The 27,419-nt window shown below is 42.7% G+C and overlaps 1 protein-coding gene across 1 annotated transcript; it reads right to left on the bottom strand.

Moving 5' to 3' along the window:
• Positions 1-160: 160 nt before the first annotated feature.
• On the bottom strand, positions 161-27,022 carry LOC306914745 (kelch-like protein 24). The gene is made up of 13 exons (XM_079491930.1): positions 26,867-27,022; positions 25,757-25,839; positions 25,450-25,644; positions 25,133-25,267; positions 24,837-25,028; positions 24,155-24,298; positions 23,877-24,039; positions 22,929-23,045; positions 20,514-20,636; positions 2,674-2,862; positions 2,321-2,464; positions 1,563-1,740; positions 161-1,464 (listed from the first exon to the last, which is right to left on the bottom strand). Exons 2-13 carry the CDS (start codon positions 25,835-25,837, stop codon positions 1,260-1,262), a joined length of 1,866 nt encoding a protein of 621 aa, XP_079348056.1. The 5' UTR covers positions 25,838-25,839; positions 26,867-27,022; the 3' UTR covers positions 161-1,259.
• Between the last annotated feature and the right edge of the window lie 397 nt (positions 27,023-27,419).

The raw sequence follows: 27,419 nt of genomic DNA, 5'->3' as shown, positions 1-27,419 counted from the left end.
TATGACCTTTTAAGTCTTTATAAACAAAGTTTCTCTGCACTTATTTTAGTCCATCATTTACCTTCATACCAAACTATGCATTTGGTCATGGAATGCTGAATCGGCATATGTTGGCATTTTCCCATTATGTAGAAATAAATGGTCATTAATTGACACAATATGAGAATATAAACCTTTATTTTAGATGTTGTATGAATGTGAGCAATGAGTCCTTACCACCACAAGATGGCAGCGTAGGTCTGCTATAGACAACAGGTTCTGACCCCCATCATCCTACAAAGTATGGTATTAGAACCACGGATGGTTTAATAAATACCATCACATAATATTGTATAAATGTGATACTTTCTACACTCATGTTTACGTCATGTCTCTCCCCTCCCATCTCAATAGCAGGCACTGTATAATCTGGAGTGTTTTAACCCCCTCACAGGTTCAGGGTTAAATTACCACTCTTTACCGTGTACCTGTATATATATATTTACATTTGCCACCAGATTGCTAGTGTAGTCACATTAGTGTGTCTTTGTTGCCGACATAAATACTAAATCAAGTATAAATACAAATGTTTAACAAAGTATTTGTATAGACTTCAATCCTGTATGTACAGATATCTACACTGAATGAATATAGGCCTATGAACTGCAACAAAAGGAGGCTGAAGATTAGCTCTAATCTGGACTATTTATACATTCCTGAATTGTTCTCAGTGGTGCAAAGTATCTCAACTACAATAATTTAACAACACATTGAGGTAGTTTATTCAACTAAATTAGTTATTTGCATATTATAGTTCTGCCTGGTCGCCATTCTGCTTTTAACATTTGATGGATGTATGACAGAAAACACTGAACAATCTTTTTACTTATAAACCTAATCTGTCAGTTACATCACTGAGTCCCACCACCAGAACAAGGCCAACTTCAGTGGCACCTGGTTGTGGCAGTACAGGGTAAAGTCTAGGGGGTTCCAATCCACCACAGGGGCATCCGGCTTGGACACACAGTACAACAGCAGTGGCAACATGTGTGGAGAGGGCATTGGCATAATGACAAAGAAACAAGAGGTGACAATAACTGGAAACTCAAAAAAAAAAAAAAAAATACAATAAAATGAACAAGTTTGAGAACCACTGCTATTGTAATTGTCTAGCAGACATGAAGTCCACATACCAGCTCTGACAGTGTGGAAAACTGGATCCAAGTGTGATGGAACAGATTCCAGCTCCTCAATGCTGGTTCCGGTTCCAGAACCCGACCCTAGTCACCAGCAGAATCATCTTCTTCATCTATGCCGGGTTGACCTAACCTGACTCCGCCAGATGGGGCAGCAGAGAATACAGAACCGTGATCCCTCCTCAGCTTGAGAGACACACATTTGAATGTGAAGCGAGCATCAGCAATCTCTCCCACAGTTGTCCACGTGTCCGTCTCTTCACAGTAGCACTCGATGTTGCGAATAACACTACACAAAGAGAAACAAACAAACAGCCATGAGAGAAATGTCTGGTGTGGACAAGAAGACACATTTCCCCAGACATTCAAGGAGCAACAGTGTCATACTTATCATCGGAGTCTCGCTCTTCTAGAACGTAGATCTTTCCATCCACCACAACCATGCAAGGTGAAGAGCGTCCCATGTGCATGGAGGCACACATGGTCCACTGGTTGGTCTGGGGGTTGAAGCACTCCATCGCATTTTCAAATATCCAATTATTATTATTGTTATAACTCCCACCACCTAAAGACAAAGAAGAATTAACAGGATTAGTGTGTTTTATTATGAGCCCAAACTATAATGACGTTTAAACTATAATGAAGTTTAAGTGAGTCTATTATGGAACTAAGATCAGTGGTGGAAAGTAACTGAATACTTTTACTGTACTTTTAATTTACTTGAATGTTTCCTTTTTCCTGTCTTTTAAGAGGCAAACACTATTTCTTTTTTTGCAATTTGACAATTATTTACTTTTATAATGTTGATTATTCATACTAAACATGCTGATACATGTTTATTATTATTATTATAGGTTAAGCTAAACAGAAACTCTGCCTGTACCTCATCTAACATTAAAGTGATGAATATATTGCATGCATTACTTATTCCAATTAAATAGTAAAACTGTGAAAAGGGCCATTTTGCATATAGAGTATTTTTATTTTTGGTATTGCAAGCATCTTTTACTTTTATGCCTATATGTTTGTACTTTCTCTCGGGTATAAAAGTATTTCTATATTCTGGTATCGCTATTGTTAAGTAAAAAGAAAACAGAGTACTTCTTCCACCACTGACTAAGAGCCTTTAAGTAGAGGTATGATACCTGTAACGTAGATCTTTCCATTCAGAACACAAGCAGCTGGTTGATGATGTCGTGGAATCTGCATAGGAGCGAGTTGTGTCCACACAGAAGTTTTAGGGTTGTACTTGGCCACCTGGTCACCTGTCTCGCCACCTCTAGAGCCACCTAGAGTCCAGGAGGACACAAACATCAAAACATTATTCACTGTCAACAGGAGAAGCATGGATACATAATACCAAAGGATTTGTACATTTTCAGTGAACCATTATGCTTGACATACACCAATTTGGGAACATGAATAACACAATCTCATGACACCTCAACTGCACAACACCTACAGGCTGAACTTGCAGGTCCATAAATCTGTTCCATACCAATACAATAGAGATGTCCATCCAGAGCGACCACGTTACAGCAGCCATTATCGTAATGCTCTGCCACACCGACAGACTCCATGAGCTGCCAGGAGTCTGTGTGCGGGTGGTATTTTTCCATTGAGTCTTCACTCTTCTCACTCCCTCGGCCCCCGACTGCAAACACACATCCATCCAGCATCACCAGGCCTGTGAACATGTGTGGTTGAACAGGGAAAACATGAACATGAAACTGCATAAATGTTTTATATGTTATAAGTTGGCATTCTCATACACAAATAAACATTCTGGAAATCATGTTTGAAGAGCTAAATCCACCCTGCCTCCAATATTTCCCATTTTGTGTTACCGGTATGTCAGGAATAGAAGTACCACTGCACTAATACAGGAATATACATTTACTTCATATTTAACAATAGTAATGGATCCACATTTATTGCGATCGTAGATTACATTTACTATGAACACCTGCATCTCCCGTTACTCACACCTCCATATATGGCCACGCCTCGTGACATCACTCCTCCATATATGGTCACGCCTCGTGACATCACACCTCCATATATGGTCACGCCTCGTAACATCACATCTCGTGACACGTCACGCCACCATATATGGCCAATTGGCCATCTCCATATATGAAGATCACAACACTGACCTGTTCTGACATGCCATATGAGGATCCCCCCCCACCCGTCCTTCCTGTTCTGACATTCCATATGTTGATCTGACCTCATCAAACCCTGTGCACTCAAGACACGCTCCATATATGGGCAGTACAGAATTTATTCCATATGTTGATCTGACCCCACCATGCCAAAACGCCAGCGCTCACCCAGCAGTCTGCCGTCACCAAGGGCTTCTCGCCCCTCAGGGCGTCTTACTAGTAGGTCAATATTACAGTCAGTACAGTATGTACAATTATCAACTGGATCCACTTGTGATGTCATTATTCTGCAGTTGGAACTCATAGATGTTGCTACCTGTACAGGTGCCTCTGCTAGTTTAATGAATTTCCATATTCTGATATTGTCTAGAATTATTTATCAAATTACATAAAATATATGTTGTCAATCTTACTGAAACAAAAGCGTGGCTCATTCATGGGAGCCATCCTCAGCCATGAGTTATGGAGATAGCGCCACATCTCTCTACTATCGTTATCATGATCACAACCTCCAGCCAAATACAGACTGGAACCTTCTATGGTGGAGAAAGAGCAGAATTAAAAACAAGTTATACCTTGATTGTTAAAATAAATGCTTCTAGAATAAAATGTGCCCTTGGGCTTGAAAAGGTAGGTTACCACTGCATTACAGGTCTTAAATTGATTGACTGGGATGGGAATCCTCACCTGATGAACACACAGCATACTCCTCTAGGTACATGGGCAGTCGTCCAAGAGTCTTCCACTGATTGGTCAGTGGATCGAAGCTCTCAACTTTGTTAGTATTTCCCAGCATCACAATCACTTCAACAAGCAGAGGAGAAGGAGCAGGTGAGACAGAGTAGATTTAAGAATGAAGGAGAAACCAAATGTATTTGGTTGAGCTTTCAGTGTGGCAGCCCAACCCTCTGGAACTCTCTCCCCATGGAGAGTAGAACCTTCTGGGATAGAGGCTGCAGTGTGGCAGCCCCAACCCTCTGGAACTCTCTCCCCATGGAGAGTAGAACCTTCTGGGATAGAGGCTGCAGTGTGGCAGCCACAACCCTCTGGAACTCTCTCCCCATGGAGAGTAGAACCTTCTGGGATAGAGACTGCAGTGTGGCAGCCCCAACCCTCTGGAACTCTCTCCCCATGGAGAGTAGAACCTTCTGGGATAGAGGCTGCAGTGTGGCAGCCCCAACCCTCTGGAACTCTCTCCCCATGGAGAGTAGAACCTTCTGGGATAGAGGCTGCAGTGCGGCAGCCCCAACCCTCTGGAACTCTCTCCACATGGAGAGTAGAACCTTCTGGGATAGAGGCTGCAGTGCGGCAGCCCCAACCCTCTGGAACTCTCTCCCCATGGAGAGTAGAACCTTCTGTGATAGAGGCTGCAGTGTGGCAGCCCCAACCCTCTGGAACTCTCTCCCCATGGAGAGTAGAACCTTCTGGGATAGAGGCTGCAGTGTGGCAGCCCCAACCCTCTGGAACTCTCTCCCCATGGAGAGTAGAACCTTCTGGGATAGAGGCTGCAGTGTGGCAGCCCCAACCCTCTGGAACTCTCTCCCCATGGAGAGTAGAACCTTCTGGGATAGAGGCTGCAGTGTGGCAGCCCTCTGGAACTCTCTCTCCAGAGAGGCAGCACTACATTAGCAGTCACTGAATGAATCCAGGAGACAATTGGTGTGCATTTTGACATATATAAAATCACAAAATAAAATGGAATCATGATGTAATAACCACTATGAAGCCTGAATAGAAAACCAGTCATATTCTTTATTGTCAGATAAGGTTTTTCCAGCATCATCAGGTGCAACATGCATGCATGTGTTCAGCAGGTTACCTGTGGTCCTGCGTGGGCGTGCTGTGTTAGAGTATGGCTGCTCCCCCTTGGCTTCAGAGATGAACCTCTGACAGCCCTGCTGTTCTTTCACCACATCCAGACTCTCAACCACAGTGTGGAGGTAGGAGGGACTGATGAGAGGCAGACGGATGTGCTCCAACACCTTAAAGAACACCAAGTATTAGTACTAGTCCAACTGGATATTGGGTGATCAACATGACATTGATAGAGACCTCCGATTGTCTTACAAGGTGAGAGACTAAGGCCCAGGCTACACGTATATGGATCTTTTGCAAAACGGATATATTCATCCTCCGTCTTAGTAGCTGGGTCTGAATTCGTTAAAATCGTGCACTTGGTGACACGTTTTTGATTTTTGGTATGGTGGTAGGTATGGTTATAAGGTTTTCAAAAACCATCGCAAACGAGTTGGGAGCGCCCCCTAGTGGTCCGTTTGCAATGAATCTAATATTAAATGGGTCAGTATATGGTTATAAATCAAAATAATTGATAAGAGATTTTCCAATGGATTCTATTAGTATTGGGTGTGCTAAATAACATACTAAAGAATTAGGAAAAAATAACGTCCTGGAAAGGCATCATTTTCAAGATAGCTGCAAAATGCCTATAAAGCTGGGATTTAATATGTAAAAAAACAAAACAAAATAATTGATAAAATATATTTTCCAATGGATTCTATTAGTATTGGGTATGCTAAATAAATAACTTCTGGAAAGGCATCATTTTCAAGATGGCGTCCACGGTGGCCTCAGTAAGCTTAAAATGCCTATAAACTGTGATTTAATACATAAGAAATCATAACAATTATGCACTTGGTGACAAGTTTTAGATTTTTGGCATGGTGTTAGGTATGGGCATGAGGTTTTCAAAAACCATCGCAAACGAGTTGGGCTCGCCCCCTAGTGGTCTGTTTGCAATGAATCCAATGTTAAATAGGCCAGCATTGGCCTATTCCAATACTAATAGAATCCATTGGAAAATCTCTTTTATCAATTATTTAGATTTTTAGCCATATACTGACCCATTTAGTGGCCCCCTAGTGGCAAACAGGCCACTAGGGGGCGCTCCCAACTCGTTTGCGATGGTTTTTGAAAACCTTATAACCATACCTACCATCATACCAAAAATCAAAAACAAGTCACCAAGTGCACGATCTTGTTGATTTTGGACGAATTCAGACCCAGCTATAGAAAGAATCCCTGCCCATACGACAGAGATATCTGAGTCCACACACAAACGCAGAAACGCATTGAACACAGGATAAAATCACTGCAGTAGCAGGTTTCAATTGTAGGCTATATTATATTTGATTTTATATTTACACTTATGAGTAATCATATTTTTTAATGAAGGAATAACCGCATTTTAAAAGCCACCACCTAAATTGTGAGTGGAAGTGGAACATGTTTCTTTCATTGTCTGTCAGCATGTCACACTATGTGTGTAAATCACCAAATCTCGACTCTTCTCTCCATATAATTTAAAAATGATACACTTTACCATTGCTCTGGCGGCTTGGCAAGTCCTGCACAGAAAATAATAGCAAAGTCAGACCTATAGAAGTGTCCACAACCACTTGTGAGCTTGTAGAGGGCTATATTTTCGAGGTGTATAATAAATGTCACGTTATAATGTAGGCTAATAAAAGTTCACACGCGCACATTATCGGCATGCAGGTACAGTGACAAATGTAGTCAAGGGTGCACCCTTTATTATACCTAAACAGCACCATTCACACCTCTCTCTCTCTGCACCCCCCCTCTCTCTCCCCTCCATGACCATGAAATGGAGAGCAAAATACAGCACGAGAATATAGTTTCACATGGCTATACACACACCACGCATAGACTTGTTGTTGCAGGTGTAGCCTACTGCAATGCCATTTGGCCTGGGTCCTTATTTGGTAGGTTAATATCCACAGTTTATCTGTAGCGGTCCGCAATTAACCTCAAGCTTCGCACTCGGCACCAATACAAATGCAATCACCAGTCCGCACTGGACTAGTAGGCTGATATATTTATTATTGGATGCAGCAGAGCAGAGCCTTTGCTCGCTGCAGTTGATGCAACATATGATACGTTTTAAAGTTGTTAACAGTGATATATAAACATGAACAATTGGATAGATATCCATGTAGTTTCCATGCAGGCACAAGCTGCATTTCTCACCTATAGTAAAAATGATATGCGCTAATAAGCGGTGACATCATCGTTTCTCAAAAGCTCAGTTTCGCATGACTACACAGATCCACTGATCCGGATATTTAGAAAATCTTCACTTATTTATCCGTTTCCAAAAACCTCTGTTTGAGTGGCCGAAAACGCAGTTTGCGTGTGGCTGAAAGGCCCAAACACACAAACAAATGTGCGTTTAGCAAAAGATCCATATACGTGTAGCCTGGGCCTAAGAAATGACTGACCTGTCCAAAGCTCTGCTTGCGGGTAGGACACTTGTCTAACCACAGCATGGCAGCCTCAAACACCATGTCCTCCTCTGGAACATTCAGATGGTCACTGGAGAGAACCTCTGTCAGCCTTTCCACAGAGAGAGAGAGAAACTCCTCCTATTGGTAGAAAAAGAAACACAATTAGCTGATAGATGAAGACACTGTTCCCATACTTCACACTGAAGTCACATTTTCTCGTCTGAAATGTTCACTGGTGATAGATTAGTGAAATGGACATATGACTGTATCGTATGGTAATATGCGTATATCTAATCACTGTGACTGATTGAATGTTTCTACCAAGGTCTGGGTCAGTTGTGGTGGTGGTGACAACCCAAATGTATGACCCTCAACCACTGGGGGGCTGCCCTAAGGTTCGTTGGTTCGACCGCATTAAGGTTGGTGAGGGATGCGTTAAAACGACCGGATTAAGGTTGGTGAAGGATGTTAAAGAGAACGGATTAAGGTTGGTGAAGGATGCGTTGCTCCCGTGCTTGCGGTTATGTTTAGGTTACAGTTAGAGATAGGGTTAGTAATGGTCGATCTAACGGGAGGTCGGACCAATATCACGCTACCCAACCACTGACCTTCTGGTAGATGACACCGAAGTGTTCCAGAATGTGATCCAAGCTGTGTTTCTTTAACATTTCACAGGAGTGGTCGTCGGCACTGCAGTAAAACTCCACACAGTTATTTATGTCCAAGTTACGCTTCATGTATTCACAGCAGGCCTCTCGCACAGACGTGACTTCCAACAGGTCTGATGCTGCTAGCAGAGCCTGGAACAAATGAACACATTAGCTTTATGGGGAACTGATGTTATGTAGGACTAACATGGAGACAATGACTGATGTTTATGATAAATAATAATAAAATACATTACCTGTACATTATCATTACTGATGGAGACCTTAGACGTGTAGGCGTAGTTCACCAGCAAACCAATCATCTGAGGTTCCACTCCACTGATGGTCACTCTGTCCTGTGTGGACTCCCTCATACCAGATGTAAACATGGCCTGTGCACGTTGGAAAGATGAATGGTTGGCTTGGAGTGTCCATAGTTTCTTTCTTATTTACATTGTTAACTGATTAATTAATTTTGTGTAGAATGATAAATTGATTCATGTAAAAGCCAAGGCAGACTTGAAATGTCATTGCCTGAACACCAGCAGGTCAATAGACGTGTGTATTTACCTCAAAGTAAGGGCTGAAGGAGGCCAGTACATGACGATGGCAGGAGACCTCCTGTCCCTCACAGCACAGAATCACATCACACAAGACACTGTTGAGACGCAGCCTGTTGAGACCCTCTAACAGCTTGTTGGGATGGTGGGGGTCCACAAACACCTCAGCATCCAGGGAGGATGGAGGTACACTGGTGCCGTCCTCCTGAAGTGGAACGACAACAACAGCATCCAGAGGGACATTCATAATCAGACAAATAAACTACTATCAATCTGTGAGTCATGTTGCTGATCTGGTAATGATGCTTGAAAACGGTCACTCACATGGTCAGTGTCCAGTCTCATCCTCTTGGCAGCCTGTGGTGATTCTCTCTGGCTGGCAGCATCCAGGATGTTGTCAGCCATGGCTGAGGTGAGTTGAGGTGGAGAGAGAACACACAACATTACTGTTACATGTGGTTTAACTCATGGCTGAGGTGAGGTGGAGAGAGAACACACTACATTACTGTTACATGTGGTTTAACTCATGGCTGAGGTGAGGTGGAGAGACAACACACTACATTACTGTTACATGTGCTTACACCAACCCCCAGGGCGGCTGGGAAACGTTGAAGCTGCCTAACCCTACTGGCCAAAGCTGGGGCTGCAAGCGGGCGGTTCTACTCGCGCATGTAGCACGAGCAAGACAGCACGCAGCTGGGGTTTAACAAAAAACACAGATTATCGACTAACCGGTTAATTGATTGATATGCTTATCAATTAACAAATTAACTGATCATTTTCATCGCTAGTCCTGGCTACTACACTCTGTTCAGTTAAACAAGCATTTGTAACTGAGTACAGCCAGTCTGCTACGACTGGCCACTAGAGCAGTCTGAGTATCAGGATTCTTTCTCTGGGTTACTTCTTTGACAAATGAACGTGTACATGTTTCTCAGAGAGTGAGAACAACTAGTAAGCATCATTTGGTTCCTATGCATTGTGGCATTAAACATTATGTCAGCTACACATCCTAGACTCTTCTCTCTCCCATAATGATGATATAAGGCAGTGGTTCCCAAAGTGGAGACCGGGGACCCCCAGGGGTCCTTGAGGGAGTTCCCAGCTAAATTATAGTTTGGAACAAACAGACCACCATTGTACACTCAAGAGTTAAATAAACTTTGATTTTACAATATAAAAGATAAAAGATTTTAAATCTTTGCTTAAGACCCACTTATTCTCCCTGGCTTTTAATGTCAGTTGAGGTAGCCCTGTTCCCTAGCTCCTTTCGGAACCCTACGTTAAAGTTTCTGACATTTTGATGACTTTATGTAGGGTTCCTTCTCACCGGCCTCAAGCGACATGGGATGCCATCTGATTTCCCCTGACTTAGCCCTGTGCTGCGGTGTGGGTGTCACGCTGACATATTCCAAACGAAGCATATGAACGCTATAGGAGACAACGAACCATCTGACCCCCCCCGCGAACGGCTCAGAAGCCGTTAAGTATTTTTAATGTTTGTACGACCGTTTTGGCAGCTCTGAAATTCTCTCTTGTTGACATCCCATTGTACCGCCTCTCGGCATCTCGGTTGGCTAGCAGCGCCTCCCTACGCGCCTCGTAGGCGCAGCTAGCCAACCGAGATGTCAACAAGGAGGGACCGAAGAGAGAATTTCAGAGCTGGCAAAACGGTCGTACAAACATTAAAAATACTTAACGGCTTCTGAGCCGTTCGCGGGGGGGGTCAGATGGTTCGTTGTCTCCTATAGCGTTCATATGCTTCGTTTGGAATATGTCAGCGTGACACCCACACCGCAGCACAGGGCTAAGTCAGGGGAAATCAGATGGCATCCCATGTCGCTTGAGGCCGGTGAGACCGGACCCTACGTGGTAGGTCCAAAGGAGCTCAACCCGGGGGGTCCGGAGACGGGCTACCCTGTTCCCCTCACTAGTGCAATAGTCTGCATTGTTTGCTCCTTTGTATTGTCTGCTTATATTGGATAGTTTTGCTTTCATTTCTTCTAAATGCTTGTTTTCATGTTTTAAATGGCTGTTTATATTGTATTGTTCTGTTCTTTGCACCTGTACAGCCCTTTGGTTGACCTGGTCATGTAAAATGTGCTATATAAATACAGTTGAGTTGAGAATATAAATTGGGGGTCCCAGAGATAGAAATGCCATTAAATGAGAGTCCGTGGAATGGATGCATGTCGAAATAGGGGTCCTTGAAATTAAAAAGGTTGAGAATCACTGCTAGAGTTGTAAAAATCAAAAAGTCAATGGAGGGTATTGCAACTCTAGATTCATCACATTATAAAGAGATCTAGAATTGCAAATTGCGGCTAGTAGAGGTCCACTTCACACAAATCCACTCCACCAAGTGCACTGAATATGAAATGAAATGTTTGTGTGCAATCATTTAATTTACACAAGTATAGTTTGGTATACTATAAGCTACTACTACCTTTCAATCCACCAACCTCATAGAGACAATAGTCCATGTGCAAACACTTGGCAACACATGAGCAGGGCCTGGCTGGAAACAAGTTCTTGAGCTTAGCCCAGATACCCTGGGTAAATATAGTAATCATTTCATTTCATTTCAACACGCAGAAGTACACCATTCTAATATCAGCCTAGCCCTGAAACATGACTGCCATGATAATCATCATGATGATTATCATGGCAGTCATGTTTCAGGGCTAATATCAGCCTAAATCCAACGTCCGACTATAAACAAGCTCTCACGACAACACGCATGTAATGATATGATACAAACATAACGTAAACACAACTCAAATAAACAAACCTCGTTGTTCTGCCTACAAATCCAAAGTCCAACCAAGTGTTCCACAACAGACGGACAGCCGCACACAAACAGCAATGGAATTAGTCCGTCAAACAATGTAAGTTTCACTTTGAGACGTTTTAAACTTTAACAATAAGATAACTTTTTACTCCTGCATGCCTTCTTCACAGGGACTACGTGTGTTACCACTAACTGTGTCCGTCTGACAACACAATACAGAAGAAAAGTTCCGGACACTAAAGTAATTTCCGGGTTTCTGATCCGGTCGTGGCGGAAATAAGTAGACGTTATCACGCGGCCAGAACACAGTTTCACTAAAATGTTTAGTTTGGTACAAATGGTGATTTTGTGACGCGAGGTTAGGTCAACTGGAGTTCTTATTTATGCATTTAAGTATTTATATCTTATTTTATAAAGTAAATTATGCTCGTTTGGTTTGAGAGTGGACCTCAAGCCATGAAGCCTAAAGTAAATGTGTATTCCATTTTATGTAAAAAATAAATTCATCCTAAAGCATTTGTGTCATCTTAATCTACTTGAGAAGCTGTTTGTCCATTTCTATGACCCGTCTTTATGACCTATGACCTTTTAAGTCTTTATAAACAAAGTTTCTCTGCAATTATTATTTTAGTGAAAGTCCATCATTTACCTTCATACCAAACTATGCATTTGTCATGGAATGCTGAATCGGGATATGTTGGCATTTTCCCATTATGTAGAAATAAATGGTCATTAATTGACACAAGATGAGAATATAAACCTTTATTTTAGATGTTGTATGAATGTGAGCAATGAGTCCTTACCACCACAAGATGGCAGCATAGGTCTGCTATAGACAACAGGTTCTGACCCCCATCATCCTACAAAGTATGGTATTAGAACTAACCACGGATGGTTTAATAAATACCATCACATAATATTGTATAAATGTGATACTTTCTACACTCATGTTTACGTCATGTCTCTCCCCTCCCATCTCAATAGCAGGAACTGTATAATCTGGAGTGTTTTAACCCCCTCACGGGTTCAGGGTTAAATTAACACTCTTTACCGTGTACCTGTATATATATTTACATTTGCCACCAGATTGGTAGTGTAGCCTAGTCACATTAGTGTGTCTTTGTTGCTGACATAAATACTAAATCAAGTATAAATACAAATACAACAAAGTTTGTATAGACTTCAATCCTGTATGTATAGATATCTACACTGAATGAATATAGGCCTATGAACTGCAACAAAAGGAGGCTGAAGATTAGCTCTAATCTGGACTATTTATACATTCCTGAATTGTTCTCAGTGGTGCAAAGTATCTCAACTACAATAATTTAACAACACATTGAGGTAGTTTATTCAACTAAATTAGTTATTTGCATATTATAGTTCTGCCTGGTCGCCATTCTGCCTTTAACATTAGATGGATGTATGACCGAAAACACTGAACAATCTTTTTACTTATAAACCTAATCTGTCAGTTACAAACTTACATCACTGAGTCCCACCACCAGAACAAGGCCAACTTCAGTGGCACCTGGTTGTGGCAGTACAGGGTAAAGTCTAGGGGGTTCCAACCCACCACGGGGCATCCGGCTTGGACACACAGTACAACAGCAGTGGCAACATGTGTGGAGAGGGCATTGGCATAATGACAAAGAAACAAGAGGTGACAATAACTGGCAATTCAAAAAAAAAAATACAATGAAAAGAACAAGGCTGAGTATTTTCTCTTTTTTTTAGAAAACAAAAACAATGTGAGTAGTCTAGTCTATGTTGACCCAATACTGACATCCAAATCAAGTACACATGCCCATCAGTAAAACCATTAAGTCTATAGCAGTTTTCTATAAAATGGTGTGTGTGTGTGTGTGTGTGTGTGTGTGTGTGTGTGTGTGAATTAAGATCTACCCGCGCGGCAACTTTGAGTGTTGGCGAGAAAACCGGAAACTCTTTCCCGACGTTGCAAAATGCCGCATGGGTGGAGCTTCATTTCCATCCACCAGCTGTCTAAAAACCCAGAAGAGACGCCTGCCGCTCGCGGCTTTTGGCATCTTCGTGACTCCACGGTCTGGAAGCACCTTCTCTCCTCCCCATCTCTTTCATCTGAGCAGAGCTTCTGAAGTCAACTCAACTCACACCACCATCACAACACAGTGAGCTGGTCTGAGCAGAGCTTCTGAAGTCAACTCAACTCACACCATCACAACACAGTGAGCTGGTCTGAGCAGAGCTTCTGAAGTCACCTCAACTCACACCACCATCACAACACAGTGAGCTGGTCTGAGCAGAGCTTCTGAAGTCAACTCAACTCACACCACCATCACAACACAGTGAGTCTCTTCTTCTCTGTGACGTCCCAGCAGGAAGTCTTCTTGATCTTCATTGTTTACATTATATCAATCTAATCTAATCATATTATATACACATCTCTATTCTGTCACCTTTAGGATCTTAACGATTCTGGTTTGTTAACGATTCCCTCTTACCGGTCAGATTCCTTAACGGTTCCCCTTTGACGAATCCTATATATTTATCAAACATTTTAATGAAGGCCAAAATTATACAGATTTGTTTAAACACTATGGCCCTCATTTATCAATCGAGTGTAAAATCTGCCCCAAATTCGAGTGTAGGATTCGTAGTACACCCACGTCGGGTCGGCATTTACAAAGTGATCGCAGACAGCTGTTTCTTCCTTAATTTCGTTCCGACGTTAATAAATGTGACGGCTGAAATCTATCTGGCACGCCCTATGAAATCAAGCCTCGCCCTCGTTTTTGCGACATGAACAACTGCAATACGACCTGGAAACCATGGTTACAGGAAAAATAAAGTTCCCCTCGCTTGCATAAGTTGCCTTTCTGCCCCCTCTCATACACACAAACACACACACACACACACACACACACACACACACACACACAGACGCACGCACGCACACGCAACTTGCAACTTGTTGTATCTTAAATAAATAAACCTGCATGAATTAAATAAAGCTGTAGCCTACCCTGTCTGTTTCTCCTCTCGCTTCGCTTCCCCCCTGTCCGCCTCACCCCCCCCCCCCCGCACGCATGCACGCACATATCGCAATTTGCAAGCAACTGTCACTGTGTGTTGTTAGTTGTATATTCAATTATTAAAGTATTTTTAATTTAATATACAACAAGAAATATTAGTGAACGAAAACCTGAACCTGTGAACCATGAATTAAATAACAAATAGGCACACACACGCTGCTGTTTTGCATAGGTGCTCCTCCTGTCCTGTCTGTCTCTCTCTATCACTGTGGTCCGTCCGTGACACCGTGATCAACTGACCAGCACGTTCGACGATTTAAATTGCCTCGCAGTCGCTGCAGTGGTTGGGCTGTCAACTGTCAAATCAATTATATGAATATTGAAGCCAAAACCGTAGCCTCATGTGGCATGCACTGGACAGTGGTGGTGGTGGTGGTGGGCTGCAGGCTGGGTTAGCCTATACTATCTCCGATGCGTTCCCACTTGCGCTGGCACGACACATTTGGCATTCGAGCGACGCGTCGGGTTTATTAAACGAGGAGGAGATTGCACATACCGTAACTCCAGAAAGACATCGGCCTGCTGTAGATTATAGGCTACAGTAGGCTACCCACGTTGGGACTCTCCGCAGCTGCAGCACTGCACTAGCCTATAGTACTCTCCAACGTCCCGTCATGGAAATATTTCAGCACAGACAGCCCAAATCCTCGCATGTATGCGCTCATGCAAAACACTGTTTAAATGGCTTAAGCATCTAACTTGCAACATTGTTTTTAATTGCGCGATTTTAATTACTTGTAAAGTTGGAAATCTCCTAATTTCATATGACACAAAGACACATCTTATATGTATTTAGCCCATATATACCTATACAGTTTTATATAAACATTTTAGGAGTGAATACATATGTTTCGATGCCTGTGACAGCCTCTCAGCTGGTCAAACAATGCTGCTCCGCTGTTCTACGACAGAAAAACAGGTGAGGACAAAGCGTACGACAGCTCCCGACCAGACGTGGTTCTTGTCTTGGCTCAAGTTCAAAATCAAACGTTGGCGCAAATGGTAAATGCCGAAAATTGCGGTAATTTCGGCGTACACCCATATTTTGGCGTACGCACGGTTGATAAATGAGGGCCTATGTCTAACTCAGAGTTATGTCAGTGCTTGATATAAAAATAAAAAGGTTTGAGAACCACTGCTATTGTAATTGTCTAGCAGACATGAAGTCCACATACCAGCTCTGACAGTGTGGCAAACTGGTTCCAAGTGTGATGGAACAGATTCCAGCTCCTCAATGCTGGTTCCGGTTCCAGACCCCAACCCTAGTCACCAGCAGAATCATCTTCTTCATCATCATCATCATCTATGGGTTGACCGTGATCCCTCGTCAGCTTGAGAGACACACATTCGAGCTTGAAGCGAGCATCAGCAATCTCTCCCACAGTTGTCCACATGTCCGTCTCTTCACAGTAGCACTCGATGTTGCGGATATAACTACACAAAGAGACACAAACAAACAGCCATGAGAGAAATCTCTGGTGTGGAAAGAAGACACATTTCCCCAGACATTCAAGGAGCAACAGTGTCATACTTATCCTCGTCATCGTCTTCACCCTCATGGGAGTCTCGCTCTCCTAGAACGTAGATCTTTCCATCCACCACAACCATTTGAACCGTCGGCCAACCGCGTTCCATTTGCATGGAGGCACACATGGTCCACTGGTTGGTCTGGGGGTTGAAGCACTCCATCGTATATTCAATTGAATTATTACTCCAACCACCTATAGACAACCAAGAATGAACAGGATTAGTGTGTTTTATTATGAGCCCAAACTATAATGAAGTTTAAACTATAATGAAGTTTAAACTATAATGAAGTTTAAGTGAGTCTATTATGGAACTAAGATCAGTGGTGGAATGTAACTGAATACTTTTAGTGTACATTTAATTTACTTGAATGTTTCCTTTTTCCTGTCTTTTAAAACTCTTAGCCTGCCGCCATTAATTAATCCCTCGATTGCGTATTGCCATGGTTTAATCACGCGTGACACTTACTTTGAAGAGCCAAATATCCGTATCGCATTTTACTATGAAACCATTCCGTGTGTGTTGACGAAGCTGGTGCTCGTTCTCTCGGTCGGTGGTGGAAAAAGTGGACCGCGAGTATCACAGCGCCTGCTACAGGCCGTTGAAAACGCTTGTCTGGGACAAAGCGTCCTCTGCAATGTCGCTTCTGTGAGATAAAGCCGTCTGAAAACAGAGCCGGCAATGTTAGTGGATGCGCGCGCATTTTCAAAATGGCCGCGCCCATTGTGTCAGAAGCATAACAAAGCTAACGGACGGTAGATTTCGATACGATCGTATTAAAACATGCATTAATGAATACATCGCTGTTAAAACGGCTTTTCCGTTTGTGGCAGGCTACAAGATTCTACGTGTTAATATTCCTATGTTCCTGGCGGGTAAACGATTAAGAGGCAAACACTATTTACTTTTTTGCAATTATTTGACAGTTCACTACTTACTTTTAAAATGTTGGGGTGGCGAATTAGGCTTATAATAAAACAGCGATATAGCAGAAGATGCAAATAGTAGAGAGAAACGCATAGGCTACTTGGATTGGTCTTAATTCAATTAAGCTTATTTTATTTAACAATAAACATGAAAAAAATGTTCATTTCACAGAAGTGTAGCAGCCTTCATGAAAGCAGTGACACAAAAAATTAGGCATATGATGATAAAACGGCAAAGTCAACAATGAAACAGCGCCTGACACAGGCATTAGCCTACCTCTCAAATAAAAATATATAATCCAAAGCAGCAATTGTAAACGCAAGGAATTTTGCTTCTCAACCCATTTTGGGTGGGAACCCCTTTTGGTCTTAGCATTATGTTATTATTTAGCTATTGAAAGCAGATCTACAAGCTCATAGCGCGCCACTCGGTGGCGCGCTATGAGCTTGTAGATCTGCTATTTTTTAATGATCGAAGAACGACTGACAGAAACATAGCTTTTTTTAGAAAACTGTCAGGATGTAGAAGACATTTTTAGAATCTGATCTCAGGTCAAAATGGGTTAAAATTGAACTGAAACTCAGAAAAAAAACACCAGAAAAAAAAATAGTATATGAAAGCCTTTTGAAATGTGTATACTGTAGGTTACTATTGGAATTGCATTGCAGGTGCTGCCAAATAAGTAATTAGGCCTCATGCCATGCAGTCAGTTGCGCAAATATAGGTCAGATCAATTAGCAGAGCGGAGCAGCTTCTCTGCAGCACAATGACCAGCTCTTCTTAAAGTTTACTTACTTTAATAATATGACATAGTGTTGGATCTCCAGACAAACAAACCTTGGATTATAATTATTGGATTATAATTCTTCTTTCTTCAAACAAACAGCACGAGCCACGAGGTAAGAAACTATTATTCACTGTCCACGTGAAACCCATGGGCAGCGGGTGTTCTTGGGTCGCATTCCGATCAAAGTAGCTTATAATACCACACTATAACTTTGTGATCAACCTTCTTAATTTGCTTATTTTATTTGTAAAAAGCAACACGGTATTAAGACATGACAGTATAATAGTATAATATTGGTGCAAAATGGAAATATGTAATTAAATAGTTAATGTCAATTAAAAGGAGAGAGAGAGAGACGTAAAGCCCCCATTTCAAAGAATAAAAAAATGCTGTCTAGCGCGAGGCTTCGCAGGCGCAACTCAAATCAAATAATCATTTTTATATTGTTAAATTATGAGGCACATTTACCTCTATATCAGGGGTGGGCAACTTTGATGATGAAGAGGGCCACTAAATGTACACACTGTGGGCTTGGAGAAGATGCGCGCCGAAGGGGTTGTAGTGGCAGCGGCAGGGAATCAGGGATGGATAGAATCCTCTTCACTACAGGTGCCAACTTTGGATAATGTGGCACATTATTTTTCCACCACGACAGTGGTCGTGGACTTCTTTGCATATTTTAAAATGCAACCATGTCACTTTTGACTTACTTTTCTGCGTGGACGGCATGACTGTAGCTGCACTTGTTGACTTCCTCGTTAACACGTGAGGACGGAGGAGGCGTTGCGAGGCACAAGCATGGCTCGCTGACCAAAATGGGCGGCTTTTTAAAAATAGAATAGTCGATTTTTTATTTCCAGATCGATTCCCGTGCTTATCGAACGAATTTCGATACATTTTTTTGGGTCAGCCCTAACCACACCTAACATTAAAGTGATGAATACATTACTTATTCCAATTAAATAGTAAAACTGTGAAAAGGGCCATTTTGCATATAGAGTATTTTTATTTTTGGTATTGCAAGCAACTTTTAATTGTATGCCTATACGTTTGTACTTTCTCTCGGGTATAAAAGTATTTCAATATTCTGGTATCGCTATTCTTAAGTAAAAAGAAAACAGAGTACTTCTTCCACCACTGACTAAGAGCCTTTAAGTAGAGGTATGATACCTGTAACGTAGATCTTTCCATTCAGAACACAAGCAGCTGATTGTTCTCGTGGAATCTGTATAGGAGCGAGTTGTGTCCACACAGATGTTTTAGGGTTGTACTTGGCCACCTGGTCACGTAGCTCCCCACCTCGAATGTGACCTAGAGTCCAGGAGGACACAAACATCAAAACATTATTCACTGTCAACAGGAGAAGCATGGATACATAATAATAACAAAGGATTTGTACATTTTCAGTGAACCATTATGCTTGACCATTATACACCAATCTGGGAACATGAATAACACAATCTCATGACACCCCAACTGCACAACACCTACAGGCTGAACCTGCAGGTCCATAAATCTGTTCCATACCAAAACAATAGAGATGTCCATCCAGAGCGACCACGTTACAGCCGTCATAATTGTAATGCTCTGCCACACCGACAGACTCCATGAGCTGCCAGGAGTCTGTGTGCGGGTGGTATTTTTCCATTGAGTCTTCAATCTTCTCACTCCCTCGGCCCCCGACTGCAAACACACATCCATCCAGCATCACCAGGCCTGTGAACATGTGGGGTTGAACAGGGAAAACATAAACATGAAACTGCATAAATATTATATACGTTATAATTTGGCATTCTTATACACATATACATTCTGGATATCATGTTTGAAGAGCTAAATCCACCCTGCCTCCAATATTTCCCATTCTGTGTGATGTCAGGAATAGAAGTAGTATTAACTCTCTGCTGCCTGACCACACGACTGCACAGGAATATACATTTACTTCATATTTAACAATAGTAATGGATCCACATTTATTGCGACTGTAGGTTGCATTTACTATGAACACCTGCATCTCCCGGTACTCACGCATCCATATATGGTCACGCCTCGTGACATCACACCTCCATATATGGTCATGCCTCGTGACCTCACACCTCCATATATGGTCATGCCTTGTGACATCACACCTCCATATATGGTCATGCCTCGTGACATCATGCACCATATATGGAAATATGGTGACAAAAACATATGTTGATCTGACCTCATCAAACCCTGTACACTCAAGACACGCTCCATATATGGCCAGTACAGAATTCATACCATATGTTGATCTGACCTCATCAAACCCTGTACACTCAAGACACACTCCATATATGGCCAGTACAGAATTCATTCCATGTTGATCTGACCCCCCCACCATGCCAAAGCGCCAGCGCTCACCCAGCAGTCTGCCGTCACCAAGGGCTTCTCGCCCCTCAGGGCATCTTACTGGTAGGTCAATATTACAGTCAGTACAATTATCAACTGGATCCACTTGTGATGTCATTATTCTGCAGTTGGAACTCTTACATGTTGCTACCTGTACAGGTGCCTCTGCTAGTTTAATGAATTATTTATAAAATGACATAAACTATATGTTGCCAATCTTACTGAAACAAAAGCGTGGCTCATTCATGGGAGCCATCCTCAACCATGAGTTATGGAGAACATCATAGCGCCACATCTCTCTGCTGACGTTATCATCAAAACCTCCGGCCAAATACAGACTGGAACCTACAGTGGAGAAAGAGCAGAATTAAAACAAGTTATACCTTGATTGTTAGAATAAATGCTTCTAGACCCTGTAGCACTGTGAGATTCACAAGAATGTAAAGTGTGTTCCCAGATTGACCAAAAGGCTACTGCGAACTAAGCGAACGGCTGCCTGGTATCTTCATCCTGGCTGGAGAAATCTAACTGGAGCAACGTTCATCTGCCGGGACTCAGCAACTTTGCAAAGACATCTCATACATGACATAGTAGCAGGAATTATGTTAAATATATTGAACCAAGCTGTCTTGTGTGAACGAGCCGGTCCATTTGGTTACACTACCAAAGTAGTGTCTACAGCCAATCGGCTCGCAACCCGAGCAAAGGGACTTCTTTTTTATCAACGCTGACCTGCGTGATTAAAGTGAAACGATTGAAGCGACTGGAGACAAATATATCTTCAGGTTTGAACGCACCTTCAGATTCTACGTGCAAGACTGACCCAAAGTCTCACTTCCTTCCTGGACTACATGCTGTCTCAGTAACGGCCTATTCATAGTCTGGATTTTCGGTGGTCAGCTCACCACCGCTCCGGTGGTGAGCCGACCACCAAAGTTGCTGGGTCTGCCCTGTCCGTTTTTATACTAACTTGTCCATTCCACCGCGGGCCGTCAGAATTATGCTTCCATTTTAGTCTTGCAGTGCGTTGACTGTCAGAGATATCAAATAATTAAATACACGCTGTATGGTTTCTTTCTCAGCTGACAAAATAACATAACCTTCAGCAACATTCCCAAACACATGTATGCTCTGCTCTCTACCTGTCCTCAAACGAGCATGACGGTGTAATTAAAATAATAATGGTCAGATCGCATACAGACATTTATTTACTGCAGAGAGAACACATGATTGACTGATCACTCGTCACTCTCGTGGTGTTTTTCCCCCTCTCCCTGGTTCCATAAGGATATGTTCACATGTCTTCTCTCCCTGGTTCCATAAGGATATGTCCACATGTCTTCTCTCCCTGGTTCCATAAGGATATGTCCACATGTCTTCTCTCCCTGGTTCCATAAGGATATGTCCACATGTCTTCTCTCCCTGGTTCCAAAAGGATATGTCCACATGTCTTCTCTCCCTGGTTCCATAAGGATATGTCCTCATGTCTTCTCTCCCTGGTTCCATAAGGATATGTCCACATGTCTTCTCTCCTTGGTTCCATAAGGATATGTCCACATGTCTTCTCTCCCTGGTCCCATAAGGATATGTCCACATGTCTTCTCTCCCTGGTTCCATAAGGATATGTCCACATGTCTTCTCTCCCTGGTTCCATAAGGATATGTCCACATGTCTTCTCTCCCTGGTTCCATAAGGATATGTCCACATGTCTTCTCTCCCTGGTTCCATAAGGATATGTCCACATGTCTTCTCTCCCTGGTTCCATAAGGATATGTCCACATGTCTTCTCTCCCTGGTTCCATAAGGATATGTCCACATGTCTTCTCTCCCTGGTTCCATAAGGATATGTCCACATGTCTTCTCGTCAAGTAAGATGTAAACATTGAGAACTGTTTTGACGTGAGGAGAGGGGAGGCGGCTATCAGATCAGAACACCGAACATTTTCTAACGGCGAATAATAATAATACCACTGTCGATCCAGAGCCATAGAGTAGAAGAGTTGTGACAAGTCAAAGATAGTAGAGAGATGGAAGATGGTGTACTGCAGTGACAGTGTACACACCAGTGTCACTGACAAGCAAACTTACGAACTACAGACTGGTAGCCAAGTAGCCTAGCATCCTACATGTAGGCAGGAAGATGACACCCAAATAAGCCAAAATCGTACCGAACGCGTCACTATGCCCTCCAAACTATCCACAAGGAGGAGCAGTGTACCATTATGGGAATTGTAGTCCAGGAAGGAAGTGAGCCCATTGTCTGTGACATCATGGGCACTGCTCAAATCTAAAACCACAGATTACACACATAAAAACCCCAGGAAAGTGTTCTAAATCTTCTAAACCTCATTAACATATATATTTTTGCAAAAAGGGTGAAGTATCCCTTTACTATTTAGCCATTGATTATATATTGGTTATTATTAGATTATTATATCAGTGTTTATTCTTATTTAAACTACTAGTCTTTGTGTGGATGTGCAATCATGCATTGAGCTTGTCTGGAAGTGCAATTGTGTTTTTTTTATTTAGGTTTTACATTTTTTTAAACACATTTTAGTGGTATAATAAAATGTGCCCTTGGGCTTGAAAAGGTAGGTTACCACTGCATTACAGGTCTTAAATTGATTGACTCACCTGATGCACACACAGCATAATCATCTAGGTACATGGGCAGTCGTCCAAGAGTCTTCCGCTGATTAGTCAGTGGATCGAAGCTCTCAACTTTGTTAGTATTTCCCAGCATCACAATCACTTCAACAAGCAGAGGAGAAGGAGCAGGTGAGACAGAGTAGATTTAAGAGTTGAAGGAGAAACCAAAATGTATTTGAGCTTTCAGTGTGGCAGCCCCAACCCTCTGGAACTCTCTCCCCATGGAGAATAGAACCTTCTGGGATAGAGACTGCAGTGTGGCAGCCCCAACCCTCTGGAACTCTCTCCCCATGGAGAGTAGAACCTTCTGGGATAGAGACTGCAGTGTGGCAGCCCCAACCCTCTGGAACCCTCTCCCCATGGAGAGTAGAACCTTCTGGGATAGAGGCTGCAGTGTGGCAGCCACAACCCTCTGGAACTCTCTCCCCATGGAGAGTAGAACCTTCTGGGATAGAGGCTGCAGTGTGGCAGCCCCAACCCTCTGGAACTCTCTCCCCATGGAGAGTAGAACCTTCTGGGATAGAGCCTGCAGTGTGGCAGCCCCAACCCTCTGGAACTCTCTCCCCATGGAGAGTAGAACCTTCTGGGATAGAGCCTGCAGTGTGGCAGCCCCAACCCTCTGGAACTCTCTCCCCATGGAGAGTAGAACCTTCTGGGATAGAGGCTGCAGTGTGGCAGCCCCAACCCTCTGGAACTCTCTCCCCAGAGAGGCAGCAAAAACATAGCTGTCACTGAATGAATCCAGGAGACAATTGGTGTGCATTTTGACATGTATAAAAGCACAAAAAAAATGAAATGAGAAAAAAATAATGGAATCCTGATGTAATAACCACTATGAAGCCTGAATAGAAAACCAGTCATATTCTTTATTGTCAGATAAGGTTTTTCCAGCATCATCAGGTGCAACATGCATGCATGTGTTCAGCAGGGTACCTGTGGTCCTGCGTGGGCGTGCTGTGTTAGAGTATGGCTGCTCCCCCTTGGCTTCAGAGATGAACCTCTGACAGCCCTGCTGTTCTTTCACCACATCTAGACTCTCAACCACAGTGTGGAGGTAGGAGGGACTGATGAGAGGCAGACGGATGTGCTCCAACACCTTGAAGAACACACAGAACACCAAGTATTAGTACTACTACAACTGGATATTGGGTGATCAACATGATAGAGACCTCCGATTGTCTTACAAGGTGAGAGAATAAGAAATGCCTGACCTGTCCAAAGCTCTGCTTGCGGGTAGGACTCTTGTCTAACCACAGCATGGCAGCCTCAAACACCATGTCCTCCTCTGGAACATTCAGATGGTCACTGGCGAGAACCTCTGTCAGCCTTTCCACGGAGAGAGAGAGGAACTCTTCCTATTGGTAGAAGAAGAAAAACACAATTAGGTGATAGATGAAGACAAGACACTGTTCCCATACTTCACACTGAAGTCACATTTTCTCGTCTGAAATATTCACTGGTGATATATTAGTGTAATGCTCATGACTGTAGCTTATCAATATGCGTGTATCTAATCACTGTGACTGATTGAATGTTTCTACCCAGGTCTGGGTCAGTTGTGATGGTGGGAAGTTGAGTAATGGTAATAAAACAACCCAAATGTATGACCCTCAACCACTGGGGGGCTGCCCTAAGGTTCGACCTCCCGTTAGTTCGACCGGATTAAGGTTGGTGAGGGATGCGTTAAAACGACCGGATTAAGGTTGGTGAGGGATGCGTTAAAACGACCGGATTAAGGTTGGTGAGGGATGCGTTAAAACGACCGGATTAAGGTTGGTGAAGGATGCGTTGCTCCCGTGCTTGCGGTTATGTTTAGGTTAGAGTTAGAGATAGGGTTAGTAATGGTCGATCTAACGGGAGGTCGGACCAATATCACGCTACCCAACCACTGACCTTCTGGTAGATGACACCGAAGTGTTCCAGAATGTGATCGAAGCTGTGTTCCTTCAACCTTTCACAGGAGTGGTCGTCGGCACTGCAGTAAAACTCCACACAGTTATTTATGTCCAAGTTACGCTTCATGTATTCACAGCAGGCCTCTCGCACAGACGTGACTTCCAACAGGTCTGATGCTGCTAGCAGGGCCTGGAACAAATGAACACATTAGCTTTATGGGGAACTGATGTTATGTAGGACTAACATGGAGACAATGACTGATGTTTATGATAAATAATAATAAAATACATTACCTGTACATTATCATTACTGATGGAGACCTTAGACGTGTAGGCGTAGTTCACCAGCAAACCAATCATCTGAGGTTCCACTCCACTGATGGTCACTCTGTCCTGTGTGGACTCCCTCATACCAGATGTAAACATGGCCTGTGCACGTTGGAAAGATGAATGGTTGGCTTGGAGTGTCCATAGTTTCTTTCTTATTTACATTGTTAACTGATTAATTAATTTTGTGTAGAATGATAAATTGATTCATGTAAAAGCCAAGGCAGACTTGAAATGTCATTGCCTGAACACCAGCAGGTCAATAGACGTGTGTATTTATTTACCTCAAAGTAAGGGCTGAAGGAGGCCAGTACATGACGATGGCAGGGGACCTCCTGTCCCTCACAGCACAGAATCACATCACACAAGACACTGTTGAGACGCAGCCTGTTGAGACCCTCTAACAGCTTGTTGGGATGGTGGGGGTCCACAAACACCTCAGCATCCAGGGAGGATGGAGGTACACTGGTGCCGTCCTCCTGAAGTGCAACAACAACAACAGCATCCAGAGGGACATTCATAAGACAAATAAACTACTATCAATCTGTGAGTCATGTTGCTGATCTGGTAATGATGCTTGAAAACCCTCACATGGTCAGTGTCCAGTCTCATCCTCTTGGCAGCCTGTGGTGATTCTCTCTGGCTGGCAGCATCCAGGATGTTGTCAGCCATGGCTGAGGTGAGGTGTGGTGGAGAGAGAACACATTACATTACTGTTACATGTGGTTTAACTCATGGCTGAGGTGAGGTGAGGTGAGGTGGAGAGAGAACACACTACATTACTGTTACATGTGGTTTAACTGATGGCTGAGGTGAGGTGGAGAGAGAACACATTACATTACTGTTACATGTGGTTTAACTCATGGCTGAGGTGAGGTGGAGAGAGAACACACTACATTACTGTTACATGTGGTTTAACTCATGGCTGAGGTGAGGTGGAGAGAGAACACACTACATTACTGTTACATGTGGTTTAACTCATGGCTGAGGTGAGGTGGAGAGAGAACACACAACATTAATGTTACATGTGGTTTAAACTCATGGCTGAGGTGAGGTGAGGTGGAGAGAGAACACACTACATTACTGTTACATGTGGTTTAACTCATGGCTGAGGTGAGGTGAGGTGGAGAGAGAACACACTACATTACTGTTACATGTGGTTTAACTCATGGCTGAGGTGAAGTGGAGAGAGAACACACTACATTACTGTTACATGTGCTTACACCAACTTTATTATTATTGGTCATATGTTATCATCTATAGAATAAAGAATACATGCTACATCACTATAATATAGTACATAGCATCATTCATATTACACTGAAGAATACAGGCTATATACTAGCCGCAACTTGCAACACTAGATTATTTTTATAAATGGTATGATTCTAGAGTTGCAATACCCTCCATTGACATCCCATTGATCCAAATTGCATTTCGTGTGTACTGAATATGAAGTGAAATGTTTGTGTGCAATCATTTAATTTACACAAGTATAGTTTGGTATACTTTAAGCTACTATACCTCTTTCAATCCAACCTCAGAGACAATAGTCCATGTGCAAACACTTGGCAACACGCAGAAGTACACCATTCTAATATCAGCCTAAATCCAACGTCCGACTATAAACAAGCTCTCACGACAACACGCATGTAATGATATGATACAAACATAACGTAAACACAACTCAAATAAACAAACCTCGTTGTTCTGCCTACAAATCCAAAGTCCAACCAAGTGTTCCACAAGTCAACAGACGGACAGCCGCACACAAACAACAATGGAATTAGTCCGTCAAACAATGTAAGTTTCACTTTTAGACGTTTTAAACTTTAACAATAAGATCACTTTACTCCTGCATGCTTTCTTCACAGGGACGACGTGTTACCACTAACTGTGTCCGTCTGACAACAACACACTACAGAAGAAAAGTTCCAGACACTAAAGTAAATACCATTTCCGGGTTTTTGATCCGGTGATTCCGGTCGGAGCGGAAATAACTTGACGTCATCATGCGGCCAGAACACAGTTCCCCTAAAATGTTTAGTTTGGTACAAATTGTTCTTATTTTTATTCATTTATTTATTTGATTCCCAAAGGGGCTTTTGTAAAACAGCTTTATAAATAAATGCTTAACCCTCATTGATAAAGCTGCAGGACAATTAAGCAATCTGTGGTGAATGATTTATTATACTATTCAATTGAAAATATGCAAACGTTCGGCAGAAGTAGCAGATGTACAAGCTCTTGTGAA

Source organism: Electrona antarctica (genome assembly GCF_951216825.1).
Source record: "Electrona antarctica genome assembly, chromosome: 22".
Classification (NCBI taxonomy): Eukaryota; Metazoa; Chordata; class Actinopteri; order Myctophiformes; family Myctophidae; genus Electrona; species Electrona antarctica.
The sequence above is the reverse complement of the archived record's forward strand: the minus strand, read 5'-3'. Positions and strand labels throughout refer to the sequence as shown.